The following is a 27,132-nucleotide window of genomic DNA, read 5'->3' as shown; positions in this document are numbered from 1 at the left end:
TCTGCAGCCAGTATTGGTAAGGACATGTTTTCCTTTTGTGTGAGCATGAAGAACCCACAAAAAAAAAAAGCAAAAGGAGGAACTCCAGTCCTCACAAATACATAAACACCAGCAAAAAAAGAGGGAGGAAACAAAATAAGGAAGCCAAAGCTGTGTGATGACAGAAATCTTTGTACTGCTTTTAACTGATGCTGTATCACTATTTCGTTCATTGCATTTTTACATCACTAGGACTCCTGACAAAGGCACGCTTGCCGAAACACAGCCATGTCAAGTCCTTTGTTTTTTTTTTTTGTTTTTTTTTAACACCTATAGCAATTTGGAAAAAATTAAACAGGATTTCTATCACTCAGCTTTGGCATCCTCCTTTTGTTTCCTCACTCCTTTTTGCTAGTGTTTATGTGAAGAACCACAATATTTTCATGCTTTGAAGGGAATGGATAAAAACGGGAGGATGAGGTGCTATGGATGTGAAAAAAAAAAAAACAATAAAGCACTCAACTGCAGGAATGTATATGGAGCAGGCTGCCAAGCTATGTTTTCCTATGTATTTGCAGGCAGAACATTCTGGACCCCTGTCCCAGAAAGTGCCAATCAAATCTGAGTAGGGGGTGGTCAATTCCAGGAAAGCTTAATAGAATTGAATCTTTTAACTTTTGGAAGGATGTATAAAACAGCTCAGGGAGGACCCTTGCCTTCCTCTTCCAGAGGGGTCCAAAGCAAGTAGGTGGCTGCCCTACTCTGGAGCCCATGTGAGCCTTGGCTCCCTGAGTAAGGGGCTATGGGAAAGGAGATAAAAAACAGGGGTTGCTAGTGTGGTTTTCAGCTGTACCTCAAGGTACACAGTGCCCTAGAGAAGGGATTAGGTATCAAGGAGACCTGATTCTGGTCCTCTGAAATAGGATAATGGAATGAAGCTGCTGCCCAGAGAAGATCCTTATCAGGGAAACTATCTGGAACCTGGAAGCAGTGGAACTGATGAGTGCTGCTATTTTAATGTAACAGCAGATAAAACCTATCCAGTGTATCAATTTTCCTGCTCCAAATACAAAAATTAAGTACCAGGGAAGATAGAAACTCTCCAAGAGGAGTGAAATACTGGGTTTAATTATTGCCCAAGGAGGGCAGTGCTAGCATTGAGGATAAAGGCACCATACAGGAAATATTCCCATTCAATGGACAAAAAGCTGGATGCAAGGAAATGGTGGTAAACACCAGAACATTGATCAGAGGTCAGTCCCAAGAAATGCAGTCAGACCCAGCAAATGTGGAAGAAAGATGCAGAAATCTCCCATGATATTGGTTAGGTTGCCTACACATATTACATCTTACAAACTCCAGAAGGAAGCTATGGCTCGGTATTTGAGGTCTACTTTAGAAGTGTTCAACCCTTGAACACTGCTGGAACAAAGTGGTATATAAATGCCAGTTAAATTCCAACATAGACAAAAGATTTATTTTTTACACATCTCTTCACAGCTCCCTACACTGACCCCAAAGGGGGTAATATTTTGTAACGGGACACCTACCTGAAAATGTAATGGTGCTTATTTTTATTAAAGGCAACATAGGCTCTTATGTGCCACTATGAAACAGTCACCCAGACTCACTCCAAAACTGGACAGACTTAAGACATTTTACTACTACTACTACTTATCACTGCTATAGAGCTACAAGGCATACGCGGCGCTGTATACCATACATGAAAAGACAGTCTCTGCTCAAAGAGCTCACAATCTAAATAGGACAGACAGACAGAACAACTAAGAGGTAAGGGAATTAAAGAGGTGGGGATAAAAGGGTACAGGGCAAGTGAGTAGTGGTTAGGAGTCAAAAGCAGCGTTAGAGGTGGGCTTTTAGCCTGGATTTGAAGACAGCCAAAGATGGGGCTAGACATACAAGCTCAGGAAGTCTATTCCAGGCATGAGGTGCAGCGAGATAAAAGGAACAGAGTCTGGAATTAGCAGTAACGGAGAAGGGGACAGGCGAGAGAGATTTATCCACGGAACGGAGTACCCAAGGGGGGGGCGTAGGGAGAGAAGAGTAGAGAGGTACTGGGGAGCGGTAGAGTGAATGCACTTATAGGTCAGTAAGAGAAGTTTGAATTGAATGCGGAAATGGATAGGGAGCCAGTGAAGTGACTTGAGAGGGCTAATGTGAGCATAGCGACTTTGGCGGAAAATGAGTCGCACAGCAGAGTTTTGGACTGATTGAAGAGGATAGAGATGGCTAAGTGGGAGGCCGGTGAGAAGCAGGTTGCAATAATCTAGGCGAGAGGTGATAGAGTGTGGATAAGGGTTCTGGTAGAGTGCTCAGAGAGGAAGGGACGGATTTTTTTGATGTTATAGAGAAAGAAACGACAGGTTTTGGCAATCTGCTGAATGTGAGCAGAGAAGGAGAGAGAGGAGTCGAAGATGACCCCAAGGTTACAAGCTGATGAGACAGGGAGAATGAGAGTGCCATCTACAGAAATAGAGAAAGGGGGGAGAGGAGAAGCTCGGTTTTGGCCATGTTAAGTTTCAGATGACGTTGAGACATCCAGGCAGCGATATCAGATAGGCAGGCTGATACATTGGACTGGATGCTGGTTGAGATTTCAGGGGTAGAGAGGTAGATCTGGGAGTCATCAGTGTAGAGATGGTATTGAAAGCCATGGGATGTTATCAGAGAGCCAAGGGAAGAAGTGTAGCTCGAGAACAGGAGAGGATCAAGAACAGAACCCTGAGGTACACCGATTGGTAGTGGGATAGAAATGGAAGAGGATCCACTGGAGTGTACACTAAAAGTGCGAAGCAAGAGGCAGGAGGAGAACCAGGAAAGAACAGAGCCCTGGAATCCAAGTGAAGACAACGCATCAAGGAGTAAGCTGTGATCAACAGTGTCAAAAGCGGCGGATAGATCGAGAAGGGTGAGGATAGCATAGAGACCTTTGGATTTGGCCAGTAACAGGTCATTGGAAACTTTTGTAAGTGCAGTTTCAGTTGAATGAAGATGGCGAAAGCCAGATTGGAGTGGGTCAAGAACAGTTTTAGATGAAAGAAAGTCAAGACAGCGGCGGTGAACAGCATGTTCAAATATCTTGGAGAGGAAGGGGAGGAGGGAGATGGGTCGATAGTTGGAAGGACAGGTAGGGTCAAGTGAAGGCTTCTTAAGGAGTGGTGTGACCATGGCATGTTTGAAGGCATCAGGAACAGTCGCAGTGGAAAGTGAAAGATTGAGGATATGACAGGTAAAAGGGGTGAGAGTAGGAGAAATGATGTGTGTTAAGAAGGTGAGTAGGAATGGGATCAGAGGAACAGGTAGTTCGTTTTGAGGAGGAGAGATGTGTTGTTTCCTCATCAGTGATTTCAGGAAAGGAGGAAAAGGAAGGAGAGGTTGGGGAGTTAGGGGAATGGACAAGGGTAGGGAGAGGTGGGGGTGGCTTGGTTGAGAATTTGAGGTTTATCTTCTGAACCTTGTCATGGAAGAACTCAGCTAGGGTCTGAAGAGAGAGTGAGGGGGGAGTTGGAGATGGAGGCACCTTGAGGAGAGAGTTCAGTGTGGTGAAGAGAAGTTGAAGGTTTGAGCTGAGAGAATAGTTAGCTGGATGTAATAGTCCTGTCTGGCAAGCAAAAGAGCAGATTGGAAGGAGGTCAGCATGAACTTGAAGTGTATGAAGTCAGCAAGGGCACAAGATTTAAGCCAGAGGCGTTCGGCGGAGTGGGCACAGGAAACGTAGGTAGCGGATTTTAGAGGTCAGCCAAGGCTGGGGTTTGGTATGCCTTATAGGACTGGGCATGAGAGGTGCAAGAGTGTCTAAAGTAGAGGATAGAATAGTGTTGTAGGAAGAGATGGCTTCATTGACAGATTTGGATGGTGCAGTGGTAGAGAAGAGGTTCAAGACACTGGAGGATAGGGTAGTAGGGTCAATAGCCTGAAGATTCCTAGATAAATTGGGTAAGATTGGACGGGATTGGGCAGGAGGAAATTCAAGTGTGAAGATTATTAGATGATGGTCAGAGAGGGGAAGATCTGAGGCAAAGGGACTGGAGGGAGAGCAGATATAGGAGAAGATAAGAGCAAGACAGTGACCAATTTTGGTGAGTGGGGGAAGTGGAGCATAGTTGGAGATTGAAGGATGTTAAGGCGAGGAACTGGGCAACGTAAGTTTCAAGATATATTTTCTCATACATCACAATAGTGCCCAAAGAACTCCTATGAATGCCTATACACAGTTCACATGAGTATTTGACAGTCTTTTTGGTACACATACATCCCCCTGTGTATAAAACTATTTACAAAGGCTTTTCTATACGTAAAGCATCTCTCAAAAAGCAATCAACTTAAAATGCATAAAGGTCAAACAAAACCCATGCTGAAAAGTGGTACCTAGGGTAGCTTAAACTTATATACAAGTAAGTAGGAAGCAGTGTTGCAGCACTGAGTTTGTGGCATTTAGGACCCGACGTGCTCGAGGCACTACTTCATGTCCACGTCAAGCTCCATCTCTGGCCATCTTCAAATCTAAGCTAAAAGCCCACCTTTTAACTCCTAACCCTTATTCACTTGTTCAGAACCCTTATTTTATTATCCTCACTTTAATAGTCCCTTATCTCTTGTTTGTCCTAATTAGATTGTAAGCTCTGTCGAGCAGAGACTGTCTCTTCATGTTCAAGTGTACAGCGCTGCGTACGTCTAGTAGCGCTATAGAAATAAGTAGTAGTAATATGCCAGTGCCTGACATACTAATACTTGTCACCATTTCCAGTGAAGAGAAGTGAAGTTTTTTCTGGAGAGAAGGAGTGCTTGGGAAAGTGTAGCGATAATGACTTCAGGAAGGGAAAAGCAAAGTTCAAGCAAAATATTTTGGCTGGCAGGCAGTCAAGTTCATCCCCCCCCCCCCCCCCCCCCCCCCAGTCCCTGGATATATTTTAGTACACTTTAGTAAAAGCTCAGTTTGAAAAATGTTGAGCTCCATAAATCTGTGTGAGATGGAAAATCAGAGCTGCTGCTCTGGCCTGCCTTTTCCATATCTGGAACTTCCCTAATGCTGAATTCCTTATCAGAGTCCTGAGAACTTGAACAGGAGTATGACATAGCATTCTGTCCAGGGAGTCTGGCTAGTTCAACTGCTATTTTAATGAGGTGTAACTAGGAACTGTACAGTAATCTCTACCTCAAAGAGCTTAACTAAAGTGGGCAGTGGGAAAGGACTCGCTCAATGAGGTAGGGTTGACCTGATTGGTCCTGCTAGGACACCCTCTTCCTCTAATGGGAAGAAATGCCTCAACTTGTGTTTAGCAGCTTTTAGCAGGACACGCCCTCACATCCCTATAAAATTGTTTTTCTTTTTTTTTCCTGCTGAAAAATTTCCCTGTAATGAAGAGTTCAGGTCAGTCCCCTTAAGATACAATTGAGATCATTTTAAAAGCTTATCAAACATATAAACGGCAAGTGACCGATTCACCTGCAAATGCACAGTAGAGTCGGAACGCTGAGAGTGTAGAAGTCCAAACCCCGCCTCCACCAGCAGTACAGCCCAATAGGGAGGAGGGCTTGGACATGGGCGTGGAAATCGGAGGAGGAGGGAGCAGGGAGGGAAGGAGGGGGCGGAACTGAGGGAAACACGCTGGGGGGGAGGGCAGGGGAGAGAGCAGGGTTGGTGGATGGGGGGGGGGGGGGGGGGCCATAGGAAAACAAAAAAACTAGCCCGTTGTTACGGGCTTAATGGCTAGTTGGTGTATAATTGCAGCATGGTGATCTTCTCCAACCTATGAAAATGGTAATGACAACCACTTTTAGATGTAAAATTGCCAGGACACACCTCATACCCAAGACATTCCCCCTCTCCTTGGTTAGAGCAGACTGAATTTATACTTCACACTGCCTGTCTGCTTTTGCACAGCTGCAAGGCACACAGGTGTTTGAAAGGTGCTGGCTTTGGCCAGGGCATCGGGCATAAAACACATTTTATTTGTTTAGAATTTGTTTACCACCTTTTTTGAAAGAATTCACTCAAGGTGGTGTACAGTAAGAATAAATCAAACATAAGCAATAGACAATTACAGCAGTAAAATATTCAAATAATACAAACTATGGCGTAGTATACTACTTACAATGTCAACACATCAACACAATAGGTAATAGAACATTTTTAAAGACTGCATAGGGTATAAGCAAAGATGAAACATAGAGATAGGTAAGAGAGTAAGAGGAGTTAGAAACTAAGGTGACTGATTTAAAGAAAGTTGCATGTGAAGTTAGAGATGATTAAATGTTAGCTCAGGTAGGGTAGGAGTGAATAAACTTATTCCTTAATCCCCTGTAGCTTTGTCTTAAAGTAAATACAATTAAAAAACAAATTTTAATGGCTGCTAGATAAATTGACAGCAGCTAAACTTATAGGTGGTAGGAGTTGCATAATGCTGTGGGCAGTGCCAGCTGTGTGCTAGGTGCTACTCGGTAGCCCACCCTGCATCCGATAGCATCGACAACCTAGCAAAGTAATCGATTTGAATGAGTGCCTGAGTATCTGTGGTGTGGTATGGACCAGTATCTAATCAAAATACATGGGTCTGTGGCACCTAAGACACAGATGTGAGAAGGAGCAAGGGAAGTAGATAAATGCCAAGATGGCAGAACCGCCTGCTGCTGCTCCAATGCAGGAACCTGTGACGGCAGACTTTACAGCACAGTGGCTGCAAAATTCCACAGAAAATAGTTTTAATATCAACTGCGTTTTGCCTCGGTGTTGCCCAAGTTACTTTCTCAAAGTAATATATTACACTTACTATTTACTTGTAAGTTAATTTTGAGACCTTACTCATTGGTGGAGAAAAATTATTTTTGTGCAAATGTAATGAAATAACTAATCATTACAATTACTTGTTACTTTTTTTTTAAGTATCATAGGAGCCAACTTTTGAAAATTATTGGGGGTGCTAAACCTAACAGAAATTGCCTCTCCCTAGACACAATCAAGGAGTTCGTTCAATATTGGGGGTGCTCAAGCACCCATAAAGCTGGCTCCTATATTACTGCCCAACACTGGTCACTTGTATCACATGAAGCTTTGTGCGGTGAAAAGGGAGGGTTTTCTTTTGCAAATTGCTGTTTCTGACTTTAAAATCAAAAATGTACTAGAACTAACTGCCATACTTAAGTGACAACCTGGTTTGATTCTTCAGTGCAAAATATTCTATACTGCTGAGGCACCCAAAAACTGTCTGGTATGATGTAAATCTCACAGGAGCGTCATACAACATTAGGTCTGCCAATGTTAATTTGTTGGCAGCATTGGGATTGGTATCATGGAATGTTGCTGCTAATTGGATTCTGCCAGGTTCTTGTGACCTGGATTGGCCACTGCTGGAAGCAGGATACTGGACTAGATGGACCCATGGTCTGACCCAGTATGGTTATTCTTATGTTCTTAATGTTTTTATTTTGTTCTGCACAGCTATTGGTCAAGACATCTGAATCACATGATCCAGTGCTGCATGGTCACTGGTTTCTACACTTAGCTGGTTTTAAAACTTAACAGACTGTAGTCTGTACTGAGTTTAAAGGGGGTCTGGACAGATTCCTGAAGGAAAAGTCCACTGATCGTTATTAAATTTTGGGGTTTTGCCAGGTTCTTGGGGCCTGGATTGGCCGCTGTCGGAGACAGAGTGCTGGGCTCGATGGACCCTTGGTCTTTTCCCAGTGTAGCAGTACTTATGTAGTTATGTAGGTTTTGGGGTTCTAATGCCTTCCTTAAAAGGCTTCCACCTTTATACTTTTACCTTTATGGTTATCTATAAATGCAGTCTTCCTAAAAATAAACTCATACCAGGAAAAACAATGTACTTGGACAGGTTTTGGAGCTCAGCTCTGTCTGCTTCCTAATCTTTCACTCTGTAAAATAAAGGTTTGGTTGTTAACCAGACAGAACTGACTAAAAATTGCCAGGGAAGGCATTTCATCACTATGCATGAATGTGCTAAGTGGTGTTTTGCAATATTTTGGTGGATTGTTTTTTCCTTTATAAAGACTTCTCCTGGTAATCTATCCAAATATGTCCTTTTGTTACCTCTCATATACTCTTCCTGTGTTGTAAGCTTATATCAAACAAGTTGCTGCCTTCTCCACCCCTAAAAACAGGACAGGGTGTAGTTGCCTCCTGCACAAAAGACTGGCCCCAGAGGACCCAGTTGATCTAAGAATGATCCACCTCGGCATGCGCAAAGCAAAACCGGACTTTATAAGGGAAAATGTAGCTGCTGCCACTTGGATGGTGCAGAGCTACATCTCTTAAATCTGCTGCTGTGGGACTTGACTTATAAGTAAAATATGAATACACAGTGGGGATAAAGGCATTTTTGTTTCCATGTACTATTGACTCTTGTACCTACATACCAGATTGCTGTCTTTTTTTTTTTTTTTTCTCCAGTATAACATAGTAAATGACGGCAGATAAAGACCTGTACAGTCCATCCAGTCTGCCCAACAAGATAAACTCATTTTACATGGTATGTGATACATTATATGTATACCCAAGTTTGATTTGTCATTGCCTTTCTCAGGGCACAGACCGTAGAAGTCTGCCCAGTACTGTTCTTGTACTAAGTTCTGAAGCTAATATTGAAGCCCCTTAAAATTTACACTCCAGCCCATCCCTATCTTGTATTTTCATTGCCTTTTTTTTTTTTTTTTTAGCTCGAAATGAGTCCTAGACGAGGGGTGGTCCGAGGGTCACAACCCAGTCAGTTTTTTCAAGATGTCCACAATGAATATAATTGAGATTGATTTGCATGTACTGCTTCCATTGTATACAAATGTATGCTCATTGAAGGAGGCAAGCGAAGCGAATGCAGAGCAGCCGGACATAACATGGCGGCTGCCGCATGCTCGCTCCCTGGTCCGAATTGCCCCCTGCTTCCGGCTTCCCCGCCGTCCCAGGTGACGTAGCGGGTGACCCGCTGCGTCATTGGCGGAGAGGCCGGAAGGGGGCGGGGTCACAGCAGGTGGGCTGCAGACACAGGAGAAAAGGCTGCTGAGCGGGTCTGAGCGGTCTTTTTGAAGCGGGCGGTACACGAGTTTGGTGCACGGGCGCACAGCTTCTTTTTTCTTTGTCTCCCCACGTGCGGTCAGGACCTTGCAGTTTGCAGCGAAAGCACCCGGAGTGAGACCAGCAGATCGATTGATTGCAGCAGCTCAGCAAGTAAAGAATTTTACTTTCGTTTTCAGCTGAGCCCCAGGGCAGGTTGGCAAGAAAAAAGTTTTCTTTTCCCTGCTGCTCAGCAAGCAAAGAACTTTACTTTTGTTTTAACCGAGCCCCGTGGCAGGTCGGCAAGTAAGAGCTTTGTTTTTCTTTTGAGTGTCCATCTCCCTGCGCCCGTGCTAGACCTTAGACTCGCGTTTTTCTTTTTTTTTTTTTGTTTATTTGTTTTGTTTTGTTCAAGTGGGCAGTTGGCAGGCTTTGCACATTGCTGTGGGACTTGCTTTAGAGGAGCCCACATCGGTAGAGCATCAGACTTTTATTTGCACCATGCCTCGACGTGTGCAAGCTACTCAGCCACCCCCAAGTCGGGCAGAGGAGGGACTACCGGAGACAGCAGCCACCTCTCCTCGCATATCAACGCAACGCAGGAGGCGCCCGGAGAGATACATTGATTCGGCTGACCTGCCCCTGCCACGTGCATCCGCGCCTGCAGCTACAGAGGCCCGCGGTCGACCGCCCGCTGTACCACTACAACCTGAGGAGCAGTCCCCACCAGAACTACCAGACCTGCACAGCACGGACAACACGGCTTCGGCCTTGACATCTCCAAGCAGACGGGCGGGGGACACACGGCGCAGAAGATGGTCCGTCTCCAGCAGCAGTTCAGATGGGTCTCGGCGAACCGACCAGTATCCCCGAGTTCAGACCCCCCACCTGCTTCAGGTCGTGAGATCCAGCAGATCCAGGAGCGCAACAGGGAGTCACAGGCCAGCCGAACGGCCCAGAGCCAACGATCCCGCTCCCGTCGTAGACGGAGTAGATCACCGTCATACTGCAGCCTCCGACATCACTGTGGATACCACCCAGCGCACAACAGGCACGAGCTCCAAGCATGGCACAGGAACGACCATTGCAGATCACCTCCTGCTTGCTTTGCCCCCTGCGGGCTTACACCTCATCGTGGACTCCCAATGACAGCTACCCAGTCTGAGGGAGACAAGCAGGTACATGGAACGACAGCTTCACCCCACTGCAGACCCATGACTGACGATGCCCATGTGGTACGACACGGCCCCCGGCGCACACCAAGCCGCGAGGCGACGCAGGAAGTAGCGAAGGCATCAAGCAGCCACCAGGTGGCCCCCGGAGCAAATCCCAGGGGTCACGCCTTATCTGACCGAGACAACAACCTCTACTCAGCAGCACGGAAGCACCAGGAGGTCAAACGGAGGAAGAAAGGTAAGAAGCGTAGGCGATCTGGTCGCTCCAGTTCCACATCGTCTTCTGACTCCTCCTCCTCTTCTTCCTCGTCTTCCTCTTCATCTTCTTCCTATGTCTCCCCTACCGGAGCCGCCAACGCGCTACACATGGCCCCTCCGCCTGCCTTCACCCAAGGTGTCCCCACAGAGCGGCTATGGCAGAGAGTCCCCAAGTCCCTCCGAAAAAAGGTCATGCGCCGGAGGTATTTTGACATTTTCAAGCTGGCGGAGGGCAGACGCAGGCGGCATGCGAAGAAACGAGCAAAAAGGGGAGACCTGTTACCAGACCACACCAGAGAGCTCCCACGGAACCTTGCGTGCTGGGTAATATCCTATGCGCGCATGATGAGCATCGTGTACAGGAAGCAGCGTGACCAAATGGATCCCATGCTCTGTTACTTAGAAACAGTTTTAACCATCTACCGTGAACACGAGGGTTATGCCTGGTTAGCGTATGACGAGCACTTTAGGGACAAGATGGAGGCAAACCCTAGGATGGCTTGGGATACAGACGACGGCGGCCTGTGGCTGCGAAATGTCCTCACACGACCACACAATGCACATAGGCGTGCCCCCCAGCACAAAGCACCCGGGGCAGGGAACAGGCACGGGAGGCCTACCACGCTCTCTCGAGAGGTCTGTTGGAAGTACAACAAAGGCACCTGCAACATCCACGACTGCAAATTCAAGCACCTGTGTGCCACATGCGGAGCTCCGCATCCCCTTGCCGTTTGCCCAAGAAAACCGGCGCAAAGGCAAGGAGGCCAGCAAAAACCTTGAGCTATTCACCAGGGCCCCCACCCCCATCAGGCTGAATGACATGATGCCCTGGTTGGAGAGGTATCCCAATCGGCAGGCCGCAGCATTACTTTTGCGTGGCTTCCGTGACGGGTTCCCTATTCCGTTCCGGGGCGACATACCATTCTGCCCCTCGACACCACCAGAGCATCCCAGGCCCCGCCTTGCTCACATCATTTCAGACAAGCTAGCGGGCGAGCGATCTGCAGGCCGGGTGGCGGGCCCATTTTGGCACCCCCCTTTCCCAAGAATGTTTGTCTCTCCCCTCACGGCCGTCCCCAAGAAGGAGCAGGGCAAATATCGCCTCATCCACAACCTGTCACACCCCCCCGGGCAATCAGTGAACGACTCCATACCTGAGGGAGTGACATCTGTCCAGTACATGTCTTTCGATGCGGCGTTGGACTTAGTGCGGGAGGCGGGCCCGAAGGCGCTCATGGCAAAGGTCGATATCGAATCTGCTTTCCGCCTCCTGCCGGTCCACCCGGATTGTTTCCCGCTGTTAGGATTCACGCATGAGAACCAGTTTTACTTCGACAGATGCATGCCCATGGGATGCGCAGTTTCCTGCAATCTCTTCGAAGCCTTCAGCACCTTCCTGCATTGGGTGATGTCCCAACAGGCGACAGTGAGCACAATCGTCCATTACCTGGATGACTTCTTCTTAGTCGGGCCCCGCGACTCCAGCACCTGCAGAGACCTCATGGAGGTCTTCTACGCCGTTGCCCGAGAATTCGGAGTGCCCATAGCCGATAGCAAAACCACAGGGCCATGCACGGTCATCACCTTCTTGGGAATAGAGATTGATTCGGTAACTCGTACTACCAGACTCCCGGAGGACAAGCTGCAGGGGTTAGCACAAAAAATCCTTGCTACCCTACATTCAACCAAGATCACCCTTTACCAGATGCAATCCCTCATTGGCTCCCTCAACTTTGCCTGTAGGGTTCTCCCAATGGGCAGGGTATTTGTCCGCAGACTTGCGGCAGCCACTGCAGGCATTTCACGCAAGCACCATCATCTGCGCATAACCCTTCCCATGAAGCAGGACCTCATCATCTGGATGCGCTTTCTACAAGACTTCAACGGGAGAGCCCTAATCCAATCAGCCCCAACTTCCAGCATAGACCTTAACCTCTATACAGATGCCGCTGGGACTGTGGGGTGCGGAGCTTTCTTCAACGGAGACTGGTTCGCTGCCCCTTGGCCGTTGCAGTGGACACACAGTGGCCTCACCAAGAACATCACCTTCCTCGAGCTATTCCCCATTGTTGCAGCGGTCAACGTCTGGGGCCCTGCCCTGGCTAATAAATGTGTTATCCTTTGGTCAGACAATGCTGCTGTAGTGGAAATCATAAACAAGCAAACGGCGCGTTGTCCCCACACTGCAGCGCTCCTCCGTCACTTCGTGCTACGTTGCTTGCAGCTTAACCTGATGGCGCGAGCAAAGCACGTGCCCGGTGTTGATAACAGAATAGCTGATGCTCTTTCACGCTTTCACTTTTCTCTCTTCCAGCAGTTGGCACCATCAGCAAGCAAGCAGCCCACTCCAGTACCAGAGCAACTATGGCAGCTAGCAACAACTCCATGCACCTACTCATCACCAGCTCGTTAGCCAAGACTACTCTGTACGCATACCGGCGAGCTTTTCACCAAGTCTGTGAGCACCTGCAGGGCCAGGGATGGACAGGAGGACCAGTCCCGGATCAACTCATGGCCCGGTACATCACGGAGGCATTCGAAGCGGGTTCCTCCAGGACAGCGGTCGCCTCGAACATCACCGGCTTCGCCTTCTACTCCAAGCTGCGCGGTTGGGGCAACCCTCGGGCCAGCTTCCTGATCCGGACGCTCTTGAAGGGATGGGCTCGGTTTGCTCCGAGGCGTCCAGACACCAGAAGGCCTGTCACGTGCGAACTACTGCATCACCTGTGGTTGGCGCTGGAACGGGTGTGCAAGAATGCATATGAGACTGCGTTATTCAGGGCGGCCTTCTCTCTAGCGTTCTTCGCTGCGCTGCGCCTAAGCAAATTGACGGTACAATCCAAGGCTACGCCGACTGGGGGCCTGCAGATGGCTGATGTTTCCATTGCACAAGGTTCGGTCTCCCTGCGGGTCGCCAGGTCCAAAACGGACCAGATGGGCAGGGGACACACCATCACACTCAATGGTGTCCCGGATCTGCCGACCTGCCCACTAGCCAATCTTGTTGCTTACCTATCGGCCAGACCATCAGCAGGCACACCCCTCTTGATGCATCAGGACGCCAGCCCCCTCACAAGATTCCAGTTCACGGCCGTCTTCCGGCAAGCTCTCCTTGAAGCAGGACAGGACCCTGACAATTACGGGACGCACTCATTCCAGATAGGGGCGGCAACTGCAGCCTTCCAGTACGGTCTCTCCGCACAGACAATCAAGCAGCTGGGCCGCTGGAAGTCAGCAGCATTCCGCACCTATATCAGACCACCTCCTCCCTCATGACATGCACAGTCCAGTTAACCATTCTCCTTCCTCTTGCAGGTCTCCATCCGCACCAAGGGGTGGTGTGGATCATCGGACACTCCTATATCACCAACGCTTCCAAGCGTATGAATGATGGGAAGCCAGGCCGGCACCTGGGGCTGGATAAGAAAGGGGTTACACTGACATGGATAGGAATTCCCGGCATGCGATGGCAGCAGCTTCTCCCCTCTGTTCTCCGTTTGCTGAATAATGCTCCACCACCGGACATCTTGCTCATTCACCTGGGGGGCAACGACATTGGGCACACCCCATGCCGCCGCTTGATTGCCACAATTAAGCGAGATCTACACGAAATCTCTATTGCAATGTACGGGACCCTCATCCTCTGGTCGGACATCATCCCACGTTGGAGTGGGTGTGCTTCCAGGCTATGGGCCAGAGGTGTCACCAAAGTCAATCGTCAGGTTGGCATGTGGGTGGAGCAACTCGGCGGTGCAAAGATATGGCATCATTGGGCTTCACCCCTCATCCCTGGGTACTTCTTACCGGATGGAGTGCATCTCTCAGAGGCTGCCGATTACCTTCTGATCAATGACTTTCAGGAGGCACTAGAGAGGTATTGTTAAAGGGTAAAAGGGGGGACCCGGAGGCCATGTTGTCAGGCCCCAGGGTTGTGGCGGAGGCACCCGAGCCTGGGAATACTGGGAGGTGCATGAACAACGGACAGAAGGAAGATCGGACCTTCTAGCAAGAGACTGGGGCACTCACCGCTGGCAGACTATTCACCTCGCTGGTTTATATGGCAGGTGGAACACTGGTCTGGAGCAACGTGCCAAAATCCGATGAAGGTGCGGCCACGCTGGAGGCGGAGACATGGCTGGCCGCAATGCTGAATGGAGACATGGGCCCTCTAGCTGGAGAGCATGGCGGAGGGCCGGAGCATCTACAGCATCATACCTAAGGCTCGGGTGCTTCCTAGAGGTGTTGTTGTTAATGTGTTTGCAATAAAGCTGTGGCCAAATTTTCCCAAAGACAAAACCTATCTCATGCATCGTCTGTGGGGTGACGGGATAATGATGAGGGAGGGGGGCGAGAGTGCGTGCTGCCTGCCCATGTTATGGAAATATGACTGGGTTGTTGTGCCCTTGAGTACTGTGGTTACTCACCCCTGTCTTAGACCAGTGTGTCCCAAGTCAGTCCTGAAGTACCCCCTTGTCAGTCAGGTTTCCAGGCTATCCACAATGAATATGCATGAAAGATTTGCATACAGTGGAGGTAGTATATGCAAATCAATCTCATGCATATTCATTGTAGATAGCCTGGAAACCTGACTGACAAGGGGGTACTCCAGGGCTGGCGTGGGAAACACTGTCCTAGACTACACACACTCTGGGTTCAAATATAAAGGCTGGATTACTAAAAGTGCTCCCACACTCTAAACCAGCCATTCCCAACTCACTCCAAGGTAAACCTAGGCCTATTGGGTTTTCAGGATATGTACCATGAATATGCATGACATTGATTTGCATGTACTGCCTTGATTGTATGCAAATGTAACTTATGAATATTCATTGTGGATATCCTGAAAACCTGATGGGACTAGGTGTGCCCTGGGACCTGGGTTGGGAATGACTGCTCTAAACTGACTAACTGCAACTCAGGAATAGCCAAACACTGTACCTCAACTCAAGCAAAACAGATTTGGGCAACTAACACAAGTAGACAAATACTTGATTTTAAAATACCTTTAGGGAATTATGAACACCACTAAAATCACAGGTCTGGAATCTTGGGCTCATCACTCACTCTGATCCCACAAACAGACAAGCTGGGGAAAGTAAACCAGGCTCTACTTCTAATGGACCTTAATTATGCCAGAGGGCTGCCCTTGGACTGGGAATGTTTCTAACTAGGAGCTCCAGGGACTATAACATCCCTGCTTAAAGGTGAGGCTAGGGATGTATTTTAAAGCACAGACTGTAATCTACTGCTGGTCTTATGAAATTTCTATTGGATGGGTGTGATTATAATTTTGGATTAAGTTGTGGAAGGGATCTGTTGAAGCAAATTAGAAACTCATGGTGAACCTTCCACTTGTAAAAAAAAAACTGGATCCCAGCATCCTGCCTCATTTATGGAATGCTGTTGCTGAGTTTTGATCAGAGCATTAACAGAGGGAAACTGATCTGCCTTACAAGAGGTTGCGCTTTATGTAATGGGATCATGCACTCTGATCCCTAGGGAAGAAACAACCTCTGCCAGTTTCCAGCCCTGCCTAGGGGTGCCAACATCTTTAAATCCAGCCCTGCTGCCACCAAAGAGAGAATGGCAAAGCTAATTTTTAGATGACCAGCTCGTTTCTACCTCTGTCACAGGATGAGATTAAATAAAAACTCTACCAAGAGGAAAAAGGAAGATGTTTTCTGAAATCAAAGAACAGGAGGATTAAGACTGAACCCTAGGATTATAACTCTGTAGCAGTGATTAATACTCTTCTCCACTCATGGCTGTGAAAAGGTATATCTTGGGAAAACTCTCCTGCAACCTTTTTTTTAGTTTTCAGAACATCTGGTTGTTTGTAATCATTTAAAATAAGAACATAAGCATTGTCATACTGGGACAGAGTGAAGATCCATCAAGCCCAGTATCCTGTTTCCAACAGTGGCCAATCCAGATCGCAAGATCCCAAAAGAGTAAAAGATCTCATGCTGCTTATCCTAGACATGCATTGATGTTCCCAAGTCCATCTTAATAATGGCTTATGGATTTTTTTTTTTTGTTCCTTAGGAGCTTGTCCAGAATATTTGCTCTGTGCAGAAGGTTACTAACAATACCATTTTCTCTCCTGCAGCTTTCCTCTGTACCTCCACCAATACTTTAGGGATAATATTGTTCATTTTCATTCCTAGTACACAAATGACTTTATCTGCCCACCTTCCCATATCCTTTCCCACACTCGGCCACTCCCTCTTTCTCTGCACTCAAAGTCGCCCGTTCTTAGCTGGAACCTGGCCTGTCCTCTTCTGGATTCTGGCTCTGAGCAGTATGCATTAAAGGCGCTTGCATCATGGAGGCAAAAGTTATGGACACTTTGAAGAAGGCAACCTTTCACTTTACCTGCTTCAAAATGTTCACATGCTTTTCCCAGAATAATAGCTCCACATGCTTAATTACTAAGGGCCCCTTTTACAAAGGCACACCGAAAAGTGGCCTGCAGTAGTGTGAGCATGTGTATTGGATGCACACTTAGGGTTACCATATGTCCAGGTTTCCCTGGACATGCCCTCTTTTTGAGGGCGCCATCGGAAGTCCGGGCGGGTTTCTGAATTTCCTGGATTTGTCCGGGTTTCTTCAGCTCGGGTCATCACATGACCTGTCCTGACTCCCCCTGACCTATAGTATGCCCGCACGTGGCATGGGCCGACGCAGGCAGGCTGCAGTGTCTGTGCGTGTGCCAGCCTGCCTGCCTGCTGATCAGCTGATGATGATCCTCCTTCCTGCTGCACGCAGGCGCAGCGCTTTTCACTGCTACTGCCTTCCACCTGCAGCCGCCACCACCATAATCCTGACGACGAGGCTGCAGCATCTGTGCATGTGTGCCAGTGGCCAGCGCCATCAGCCAGCCTTAGCGGCAATCCACACGCGTTTGGATATATAAAGTATATTATATTTGCAGATATGTATAGGCTCACCGCACTTAGTACAAGTAAATGGTACAGGCTGTCTCTGGGTGTGTGTTTAGAGAGAGATAGAAAGGATAGGGTGTTTGTTCAGAGGAAGAGAGAAGACTTGGGGTTGTGCTGCAAGAGGTATATATAGGTGCAGGGGGAAAGACAGAGAGAGCAGTAGTGCATGCAGAGCCCTGTGTGCTCTGCTTGTAGAGAGACAGAGAGGGGGGGGGAGGTGCCCCGGACAGAGAGCAGTGCTCTGGACAGAGAGAGAAATGCCCAGAGCATGTGCTCTGCTTTTATACCTCAAGAACAGAAAGAGATCAAAACTTATCTTCCTTCCCAGCCAAACTCCAGTTTACTTTCTTTGAAGCCAGGAGAGGGGAGCAGTTTCACAGGTTCTCCTGTTTGAAGTCCTTAGTGATGGAGCCTCTATGTCTGGCCTCCTTTGTTCTGAAAGAGAGCCCTGCTCTCAAATGGAAGAAAAGGTATGCTGATCAAGAGTAATTAAACACAGGGCTAGCAGGCAGCTCAACACCATTTGTTCCATGTCATCCTCAGTGGTTCCTGAGGGAGGGGGGAAGTTCTCAGAGGTCAGAAGCTGGTTTAATATTATGTCAAGCTGGTTTCATATTAATATAAGTATGTCCAGCAATACTTTTGACCTCCCGCAATCCTGACAACAGCGGTGTCTCAAATTATAATGATATAACAGTTCAAGTGTCAGCCTCGCGAGGGGGCGGGGTATGTGTCCTCTTTTTTTTTTTTTTCTTAGGGTGGTAACCCTATGCACGCTGGACCATTTCTCCAACACATCTGGGGAGGGGGAAAAGGTTTTTTTTTGGGTGGGGGGCAGGAAATGGATGTGGGACAAAATTAAAACCAGTGCATGTCTATTTACAGCCTGAGCCCTTAATGCCACCCATTGATTTGGCAGTAAGGGCTTATGTGTTACCCATACAGTAACTGTCCAGCATGCGCCAACTGCTGATTACCGCCGGGAACACCCCTGCAGTAGCAAATAGAAAATTATTTTCCACCACGTGTTTTCAGTGCATGCCAAACTCAGAATTACCACCAGCTGCACGCGCTAGCCGGGCTTTACTGCTTGAGCCAACTCTCTCCCAAGGCAAGCAAGGTGAAGAAGCCAAACCTGAGCCGATGCTCCCAAGGCAGAAGACTAAACAGCACAGCAACCAAGGGCCAGGAACAGCCCACGTGGACCCTGCCGCGCTCCAAGCACCATTCCCTCATCCAGAGCTAACTCGAGATGTGGCCTCAGCCGCTGCACCTGCTGTACTCCCCGTCATCCAGCCCACACAGTCCCAAACGCAGCACAAAGCCACTCTCTGCATATAGCAACCAAGGACTCATGGTGGGTGACTGGAATCTCAGCTGAGGCACGGGAGGCTCTGGACTCACAGGCTTGGCAGCAGGCTTCACTGGACCCAAGCAATGGTGAAAGCTGTAGGCAGAGCTTTTACTCTTCAGGACTACCAGACTTGAAAGCATGCTTCACAGGAACACAGCATAAGGTGAAAGCTGTAGACAAAGCTTTACTTCCCAGGACTACCAGGCTTAGAAGCAAGCTTCCACTGGAACACAGCATAATGAGAAAGCTGTAGCAAAACTTTACCTTTCAGGACTACCAGGCTTGGAAGCAGACTTCCACTGGAACACAGCATAAGGAGAAAATCTGTAGCAAAGCTTCAGGCCATGGCCTTGCAAAGAAACAGAAGTTGGAATTAGCAGAGCCCAGGCAGGTCTGAGCTCAATCAAAGATAATTGCCAGAACACTGAGCACTCTCAGAAGCCAGCTTAAGAAGTGTTCAGTGCTGATGACATCACCAGTTTGGCCTCCACTACTTTACAGTGACCCCACAAGTCACTGACTGGAACTGCAGGTAATTTTAGAGGGTTTAGAAGGAGGAACAGGGCACTGATGAGCAAGGCACAGACGTCGCCAATGATGACCGTAACACATTTTACAGGAAAGACCACATTGACAGGAAAAGCCCAGTGCCCTAAGCCTTTAGCCTGCATTGCACAGACAGTTATATTGGATTTATGGGTTTACTGTTAGCATGAATTATAATGGGCCTTAAAGCTTTTAGTTGGATTCAAATCTTAAATCCCACAGGAGACCATACCAGAGGGTAAAAACAAAAAAGCCAAATGTTGTATGGAATCAAAACCATGTAAAGAGGGGAGGAATGCAGGGCCGGCCCTAGGGTTTCTAGCACCCTCCTGCAGTCTATTAGTCGGCGCCCCTACCCATCCAGAGGCGGGATCACTATGGCTCCACCCCCACAGTAGACACACCCCTTTTACCAGCCATGGCATCATTGAAAATATTACACCAGTATAGAAGAAAAATAACTTAGCACACAGACCAGGAATTAGGAGAACAAACAGTCTTGCCAATTCTGAAAAACACTGTGTGATCAAAATTTCAGAATCTAACAAACAGATCCCTATTCAGACACTTGGCCTTGCAGTCACACATGTAGAGCACTTCAAATTCTTCAAAAATTAACCTGAAATCCTAAGAAGTTAGACTCTGAATGCAGCAGAATAGCCTTCCCATCGAGCACAGCTTAGGATCTAGCTAGGATAGACTTAATCAGCATAAACTAACATATTCTACAATCTGAGTTGGACAGACTAACAGGAGTTACTAAAGTGGGAATGATAGATAGGTGATGGTTAGGAATTGAAAGCAGACATCTAGCCCTCCTGTCCTGTGAGTTGCTGTGTTGGGGGTGGGGGTGGAAAAGGGTGGGTCAGGTGCAGCACTAAACAGCAGTCTCTGACAAAACAAGGGTCCAGGCTCTGCTGTACTGTCTCTGTCTGCGCCCTCTCTGGGCAGAGGACAGAGGTTAGCTGAGCTCCCACGTTATTTCAGAGCCAGATTCAGTTGGAGCAGCAGGGTTGCCAGGTGGAAAATTTTTTTCCAGCCCAATCCAGCCCAAAACCCGCCCAAACACAAACCCCGCCCCTGACACCCCCACCCCCGCGTCATCACCCCGCCCCCGCCGTCATCAACCCCGCCCCCGCTGTCATTGGCCCCGCCTCCCACGTCACCGGCCCCGCCTCCCACGTCACCGGCCCCGCCTCCCACATCATCGGCCCCGCCTCCCCGTCATCGGCCCCGCCTCCCACGTCACTAACCCCGCCCAAAACGTCACTAACCCCGCCCAAAAACGTCACTAACCCCGCCCCCCGCGGCCGAAAAAACCGCCCTGAAGCCCAAAAACAGCCCAAAAAACCGCAACCCGCCGCGGGCAAAAATTTCCCGCGGCGGGTCACGGAAAACCGCCCACCTGGCAACACTGTGGAGCAGTGAGGTCCTCTGACAAACACAAGGAGGGTATTTCTCTGCTTGGGAGGGGGGAGGGGACGGGACAGAGAGCTGACAGCTTTGGAGCCAGACTGAGATGAGCAGCAGAGATTAGATACTCAGCAGAGGTTGATTGCTTGCAAAGTGACGCCCTTGAAGGCATGTGCCCTCCTGCAGTGCTTACCTTGCTTACCGGGTTTGACCGGCCCTGGAGGAATGGTTAACCCATCTTGGGATTTATTAACTGTCTTTATGAAGAGATTCACCCAAGGTATTGTACAGCAGGTACAGTTTAACACAAAACGTACAAGTAAAATAACAAAGAATAAACACTAATTACAATAAATGAGGTAAACTTGAAAACAGTACATTGAAACCTAATAATAGAACTACTGTGAAACAGTATATACACATTTAACAGCACTGGAATTCAAATACTGACATAATACTAGCAATACACCTAATAAGCATGCATTAGAACATTCAACTAACATAGATATGATGCTAAAGATTTTCTACAATATGGCTAACCATATAGCTGAGGGACCAAGAGCAGATTTATGATGGGAACAAGATGCGTGGTACAGAGTCAGCTGGGATAATTTGATGGATGGCTAAACTCAAGGCAAGTTCTTTGTATAGTTAAGCAAGAGATAAGGAACTGATCTAAGTTACAGTATATGTAGCAAGCTAGTCCAGGTGCAGAATGAGTGAATAGTCAGTCACCCTACGTACTAAAGGCTTGGGAGAAGACCCAGGCTTAGACCTGCTTCCAGAAGTAGAGGTAGTCTCGATTTATACGTAGCCCCTCTGGGAGTAAATTCCAGAGCGTGGGGGGCTACTCCTGAGAAGGCTCGCTGGTGGATATCACATCATACGATTTCTTTTGACAAGGGTACAGATAGTGATGATCCTTCAGAAGACCTTGGAGGTCTCAAAGGTGTGTATAGGAATGAAATGGATGTCTAGGGCGAACATGGTATCCTATTGAAGTAGTCTGGAAAACATTGAATCCAACCTTTTTAAACTTCTCAGTGGTGTACCAAGGGGGGGGGGCGGTCCACCCCGGGTGCACGCCGCTGGGGGGGGGGTGCTGCGCGCCTGTTGGCAGAGTCCGCTCGTTCCCTTCCTGCTGCTCCCTTTGCGCGGAACAGGTTACTTCCTGTTCCGGGGCAGAGGAAGCAGCAGGGAACGAGCGGACTCAGAGCCGACAGGCGTGTGGCACCCCCCCCCCCCCCAGCAGGTAAAAATGCACCCGTGGGGGTCACACTGCACCCGGGGGGGGGGGGGTGTAATTTCGCCGGAGGGGGCCGCGCTGCACCTGGGGGGGAGGCGCATCAGCGATCCGCCCCGGGTGTCAATCAGCCTAGGAACGCCACTGTTTCTTCTTATCTAGGAGTAGGGTTACCATATGGCTCCAGAAAAAGGAGGACGGATTGAGCCAGCCGGGTTTTACTTCCATTGCTTTCAATGGAAGTAATTGAGCCAGCCGGGTTTTACTTCCATTGCTTGCAATGGAAGTAAAACCCGGCTGGCTCAATCCGTCCTCCTTTTTCTGGAGCCCTAGACTGTATAGCCAGTGCCAATCTAGGCAGACTTGGTGTTTTCCACATTTATCTTACCAACTCCTTTTAACATTCAGCTAGTTTAAAGGTCACTTATGGCATCTAGAACAAATTTTACTGTGTTGGAGCACAAGTAGCCTTATAGTGAGTATGGTTATGGTTAGGGTCAGTGGTGTGCTGCAGCCGGCTCACGGTTGTTAATTTTTGTAGCATTTTGCGAGCCAGTTGTTCAGGTAGGGTGAGCCGGTTTGCCTCTCCTCCCTCCCCTCTGAGCCGCAGGGTCCCAGCACATACCCGAAGGCAGACACCCTGGTAGTCTAGTGGATTTTTCGGGGCAGGAAAAATCCCCAGTCTTTCCTGCCCGCTGCCGCCGCTGACCCTCCTGCTGCTGCCGCATCGCTCTTTTAAAATGGCTGCTGAGACTTCCTGTGGCGGCCTCGCGAGACTTCCGCTGAAGTCTTGCTAGGCTGCCCTTGTAAGTCTCGGCAGCCATTTTAAAGAAGATGCGTCAGGAGGAGGGTCGGTGCTGGCAGTGGGCAGGAAAGACTGGGGATCTTTCCTGCCCGAAGAACCCACTAGACCACCAAGGTGGCTGCCTTCAGGTATGTGCTGGGACCCTGTGGCTCAGGGGAGTGGGGAGGAGGTCTGGAATAGGTGGGTGGAGTGGGGACCATGGGGAGGATACTGTGTTAAACAAAAGTTGTATATTCAAACATGCCGGCTTGTGCATATGGACGTACACAGAGGAAGTATAATAAGGTAATAAACTTTTATAGGCAGAGTAGTAATTTGTTATAAATCGTAATCAGTGTGTCATTTGGAGGGGCTGGTTATAGGGGCACCCTAACCCTGTTATATTGGTGCAGAGATTTTTTTTTCCTCCTGGTAAAGGGCTTCTAAAACAGACATCATGTTATGGGAATCGGGTGCTCAACAATCAATCTATTTATTTACTTATTTATAGCATTTTATTCCACATTAAACATGAATTAGATTAGAACCTGGGAGCATTTAAAATCTTTTTTTCCCCCTCCTAAAGAGAGTAATGTATTGCCCCCCCCCCCCCCCACCAAATTGCAGGGCTGGCTATACCCGGGGAAAGAGCCTGTTAAAAATTTACCAGCACACTACTGGTTAAGGTATACTGGAAGCTGTTTTTAAACTCATGACCTGAACTTTTGCTATATCTTATTTTGTCTTTCTCTCCTTGTCATCCCATTAAGGATTTTATCAGGGACCTGGTGCTGAAATTAAAAGGACTCCAAAAACAGACCCTGCTGAAAGGGAATGGACTGGAGGAGCAGGGAAGGATGAGCAGAGACATTGAACACTCCTGAAGCAGTGAGGTGTGGGGAGTGGACTTTAACCAAAAGATGGAGTCATGCCAGAACCAGAAGGAACAGAACCTGCTTCTACCAGGCAGCTCTGAAGTGTGTGATGGGGAAACTGCAAGGTGGGGGCTGTGACAATTTTAGTTTAATTGTAAATGTGCACATTTTGGGATACCCACACTGAAAATATTACTGTCTGCTTAACACTACGACATAATGGCACACAGTAGGGAGCGTATCACTTTTCTAAAAGTGAATCAAGAGCTCCACTGCTGTTCAATTCTCTGTACACTACAGGAACCTTGGTACAAACTTGGTTGTAAATTGACCCTCTGCTGTGGTTAATTTTGTGAGCATTTAGCCTAAGGGATAGGATGCATTTTTCTGTATTAGAAACTCAAAGATAGCTCTAGCTTTCTGAAGTGGGGGGGGGGGGGGGGGGGGGGGGGGGGGGGGGGGGGGGGGGAGTATGATCCTTTTGGCTTCCCTTCGTTACATCCTGTCAATGGCTTCTGAAGCTGTCTGTTGGCCATGGCATTTGATTTCTGGTCACTTTGCAGTTTGCCAAAGTTCTGTGTACTTCCACTTCATCATCCCACTAACTGGTAAATAAGGATGTCAGTCTGGCATTTGAAGCTGAAGACATTGTTACAGCAGTAGAGACTTTTAATCCGTGATAGATGCAGAAGCACTTTTCTTTTCACTGCATATAACTACATTGTATTAATCATACAGAAGTAACTGTTTTAAAATATTTCAGTGGTGTTAAATATGAAGGATATTTTACATGTGTTCAAATCTGTGCATAGCTCTTTATTATTATTATTATTATAAATGTTCTATTCTGTAATACTGTTTCTGATAGCACACCCACTGATCCCCCAAACTGTGATATATGTGGTCTGAAGGTCATGGGTTAAAGGTTAACCTTAAGTATTTCATAAGCTTCAAAAGCAGAAGTAAACAGCAACTCCTGTGTTGAATCTCACTACTAACCATTTAAAACATCTTTAAGCCACTACCCTCTGCTGCTGAACAGTCCTGAGAAGGGAGGGAGAAGTGGCAGCCAGTACCACACATGGATATGCCAAGTTTGTGAGTCAGCTTGGACCAAAGGAGCACCACACCCTACATAAGAACCAGTCAAAGATTTTCATGTATGTGGCGGCTGCAGTAAGTAGGTGCCTACAGAAATTCAACAGAGCTGCCCAGCTAGCTTTGGTTAGAGGATGGTCCTAGTTTTGTGTAGAAGTTGTTAAATGGAGCTATTGTTTTGACTTTAAAAAAACATTTGTATTTTCAATCTTCACAACACAATATAAACACACTATACAGCATTGATTTATATATATATATATATATATATATATATATATATATATATATATATATATATATAGCCCCTCCCCTTTTAATATTGTAATTCATAAGTAAGGAGAACACCTTTTATGGCCCCCCTTCATTTCCTGACCCAAATTTTGAGATTGGACATATATCTACTATTTACCAGCTTGCAAAGTACAGATGTTTCTTGGAAACATTTAATGTGCACCTACATAACCCTTTCTCCTAACTTTGAGAGCAAGATCCTGAATGTGCTATGCAGTTTTCAGTGTTAATTTTGTGCTTCAAACTTGTTTTGTTTTGTTTTTTTTGTACGGTCTTTTTTGATTCTGCACAGCCAATAAACCTTTTTTTGAACCAAAGCAGTGGTGAGTGGTTGCTGTGGAAAAGTACAGTGATAGAGATCACCAGCTTGAAAGGGGTATTGGGGACTTGGGGGGGGGGGGGGGTGTGGCCAAGATGGCAGTGTGACTCTATGCAGCTACCAGTTGTCTTCTGTTTGTTGCTGTTTTTCTCCTTAAACTGTTCCTGGAAGGAATGCCTCATACCAAGCTTAGGAGGTAGTCAGGACCACTCCTCCGGTTGGTCTGATGTTCTTCTCTTTTCAGCAAATGCTGGCCCGGTCTAGCATTTTGGAGGTTTCCCTGCAGCGGCACTGAGTGAAGGAGTGCTCGAGACCATGGGGTTGGATGTGACTTTATCCCCTCTGGTGGACAATCTGCCACCATGCCCTTCGACTCCCAGCAGCAGTGGAAGCTCGACCCTTGCCAGGAGAGGGCTTGGGGAGCCTCATTTGGAGGTTCTGATGCTAAGGGTGTCAGAGGTGAAGAATGCTGAGCTCAGACTAGGCTTTGGTTCCAGGGAGCATCCATGGCGGTTTCATTGGAGAGCATTTAAATTGCTCTCCAGAAGCTGTACTCCACCGTCAAGTCGGGTGAAGAGCTTTTGACGCTTATGAGTAAAGTTTATTTATTTATTTGTTGTATTTGTATCCCACATTTTCCCACCTATATGCAGGCTCAATGTGGCTTACATAGTACCGGAGATGCGTTTGCAGACTCCGGTGTAAACAAATACATAGTGATGTTGAGATAAGATTAAGTTCATGTGGCCCAACCACACAAGGGAATCGTGCAGCAGGAGAGTTGTGTTATGTCCGTTACGTGTTTTAGTTTTGTTGTGTTGCAGAGGTCAAGCATTTATGTTGATTGGTAGGATATGCCTTTTTGAACAGATGAGTTTTTAGTGTTTTCCGGAAGTGTAGGTGGTCGTACGTAGTTTTCAAGGTTTTTCGTAGTGCGTTCCACAATTGTGTGCTTATGTAGGAAAAACTGGATGCGTAAGTTGATTTGTATTTGAGTCCTTTGCAGCTTGGGTAGTGGAGGTTAAGGTAGGTTCGTGTTGATTCGGATGCGTTTCTAGTAGATAGGCCGATCAAGTCTGTCATGTTTCTCGGGGCTTCATCGTATAATTTTGTAAACTATAGTGAAGATTTTTAAAGCAATTCATTCTTTGATTGGGAGCCAGTGTAGTTTTTCGTGGAGTGGTTTTGTGCTATCAAATCTGGTTTTTCCAAAGATAAGCCTAGCTGCTGTGTTCTGAGCAGTCTGAAGTTTCTTTAATGTTTGTTCTTTACATCCCGCATAAATTCCATTGCAGTAATCTAGATGGCTTAGTACCATTGATTGTATCGGGTTACGAAATGTTTCCCTTGGGAAGAATTGTTTCACTCGTTTGAGTTTCCACATTGAATGGAACATTTTCTTTGTTGTAGATGTCACTTGGCTCTCTAGTGTTAGGTTGCGGTCCATTGTAATTCCGAGGATTTTCAGGCTGTCTGAGATAGAAAGGGTGTGATCTGGGATGTGGATGATTGTGGGGTTGGCTGGATTTTTCAGTTTGGAAACTGAAATTGGAGTTCTCGGGACCAATTAAAGATATTCAGAAGGATGTGAAATCCCTCCAAGATCTTACCTCTGCTATTGTGAAAGATAATGTTCTTTTGCACAATAAGATTGAACAAACTGAAAATTATAACATGAGGGTTGAACCCTTAGGATTTTAAATTTTTCCTAAGTTTGATTTTTGAAAAAAATTGATACGAGTGCTTAAATATTCTTCAGAAGGTATTCCCCCATTGAACAAAATGTATTATATTCCTACTTTGGCTAAAGAAAAGAGATCAC

General features: G+C 47.4%; 1 protein-coding gene across 1 annotated transcript in view; it reads left to right on the top strand.

Annotated features, from left to right (window-relative positions):
* Positions 1-24,029, top strand: part of PPP1R14A (protein phosphatase 1 regulatory inhibitor subunit 14A) — a 124,937-nt gene extending 100,908 nt beyond the window's left edge. The window contains exon 4 of the mRNA XM_030220116.1: positions 23,495-24,029. Coding sequence (XP_030075976.1) covers positions 23,495-23,608 — 114 coding nt within the window. The 3' untranslated portion in view covers positions 23,609-24,029. The remainder of the gene's footprint in view (positions 1-23,494) is intronic.
* Positions 24,030-27,132: the final 3,103 nt, after the last annotated feature.

Source organism: Microcaecilia unicolor, chromosome 11 (genome assembly GCF_901765095.1).
Source record: "Microcaecilia unicolor chromosome 11, aMicUni1.1, whole genome shotgun sequence".
Lineage (NCBI taxonomy): Eukaryota > Metazoa > Chordata > Amphibia > Gymnophiona > Siphonopidae > Microcaecilia > Microcaecilia unicolor.
The sequence above is the reverse complement of the archived record's forward strand: the minus strand, read 5'-3'. Positions and strand labels throughout refer to the sequence as shown.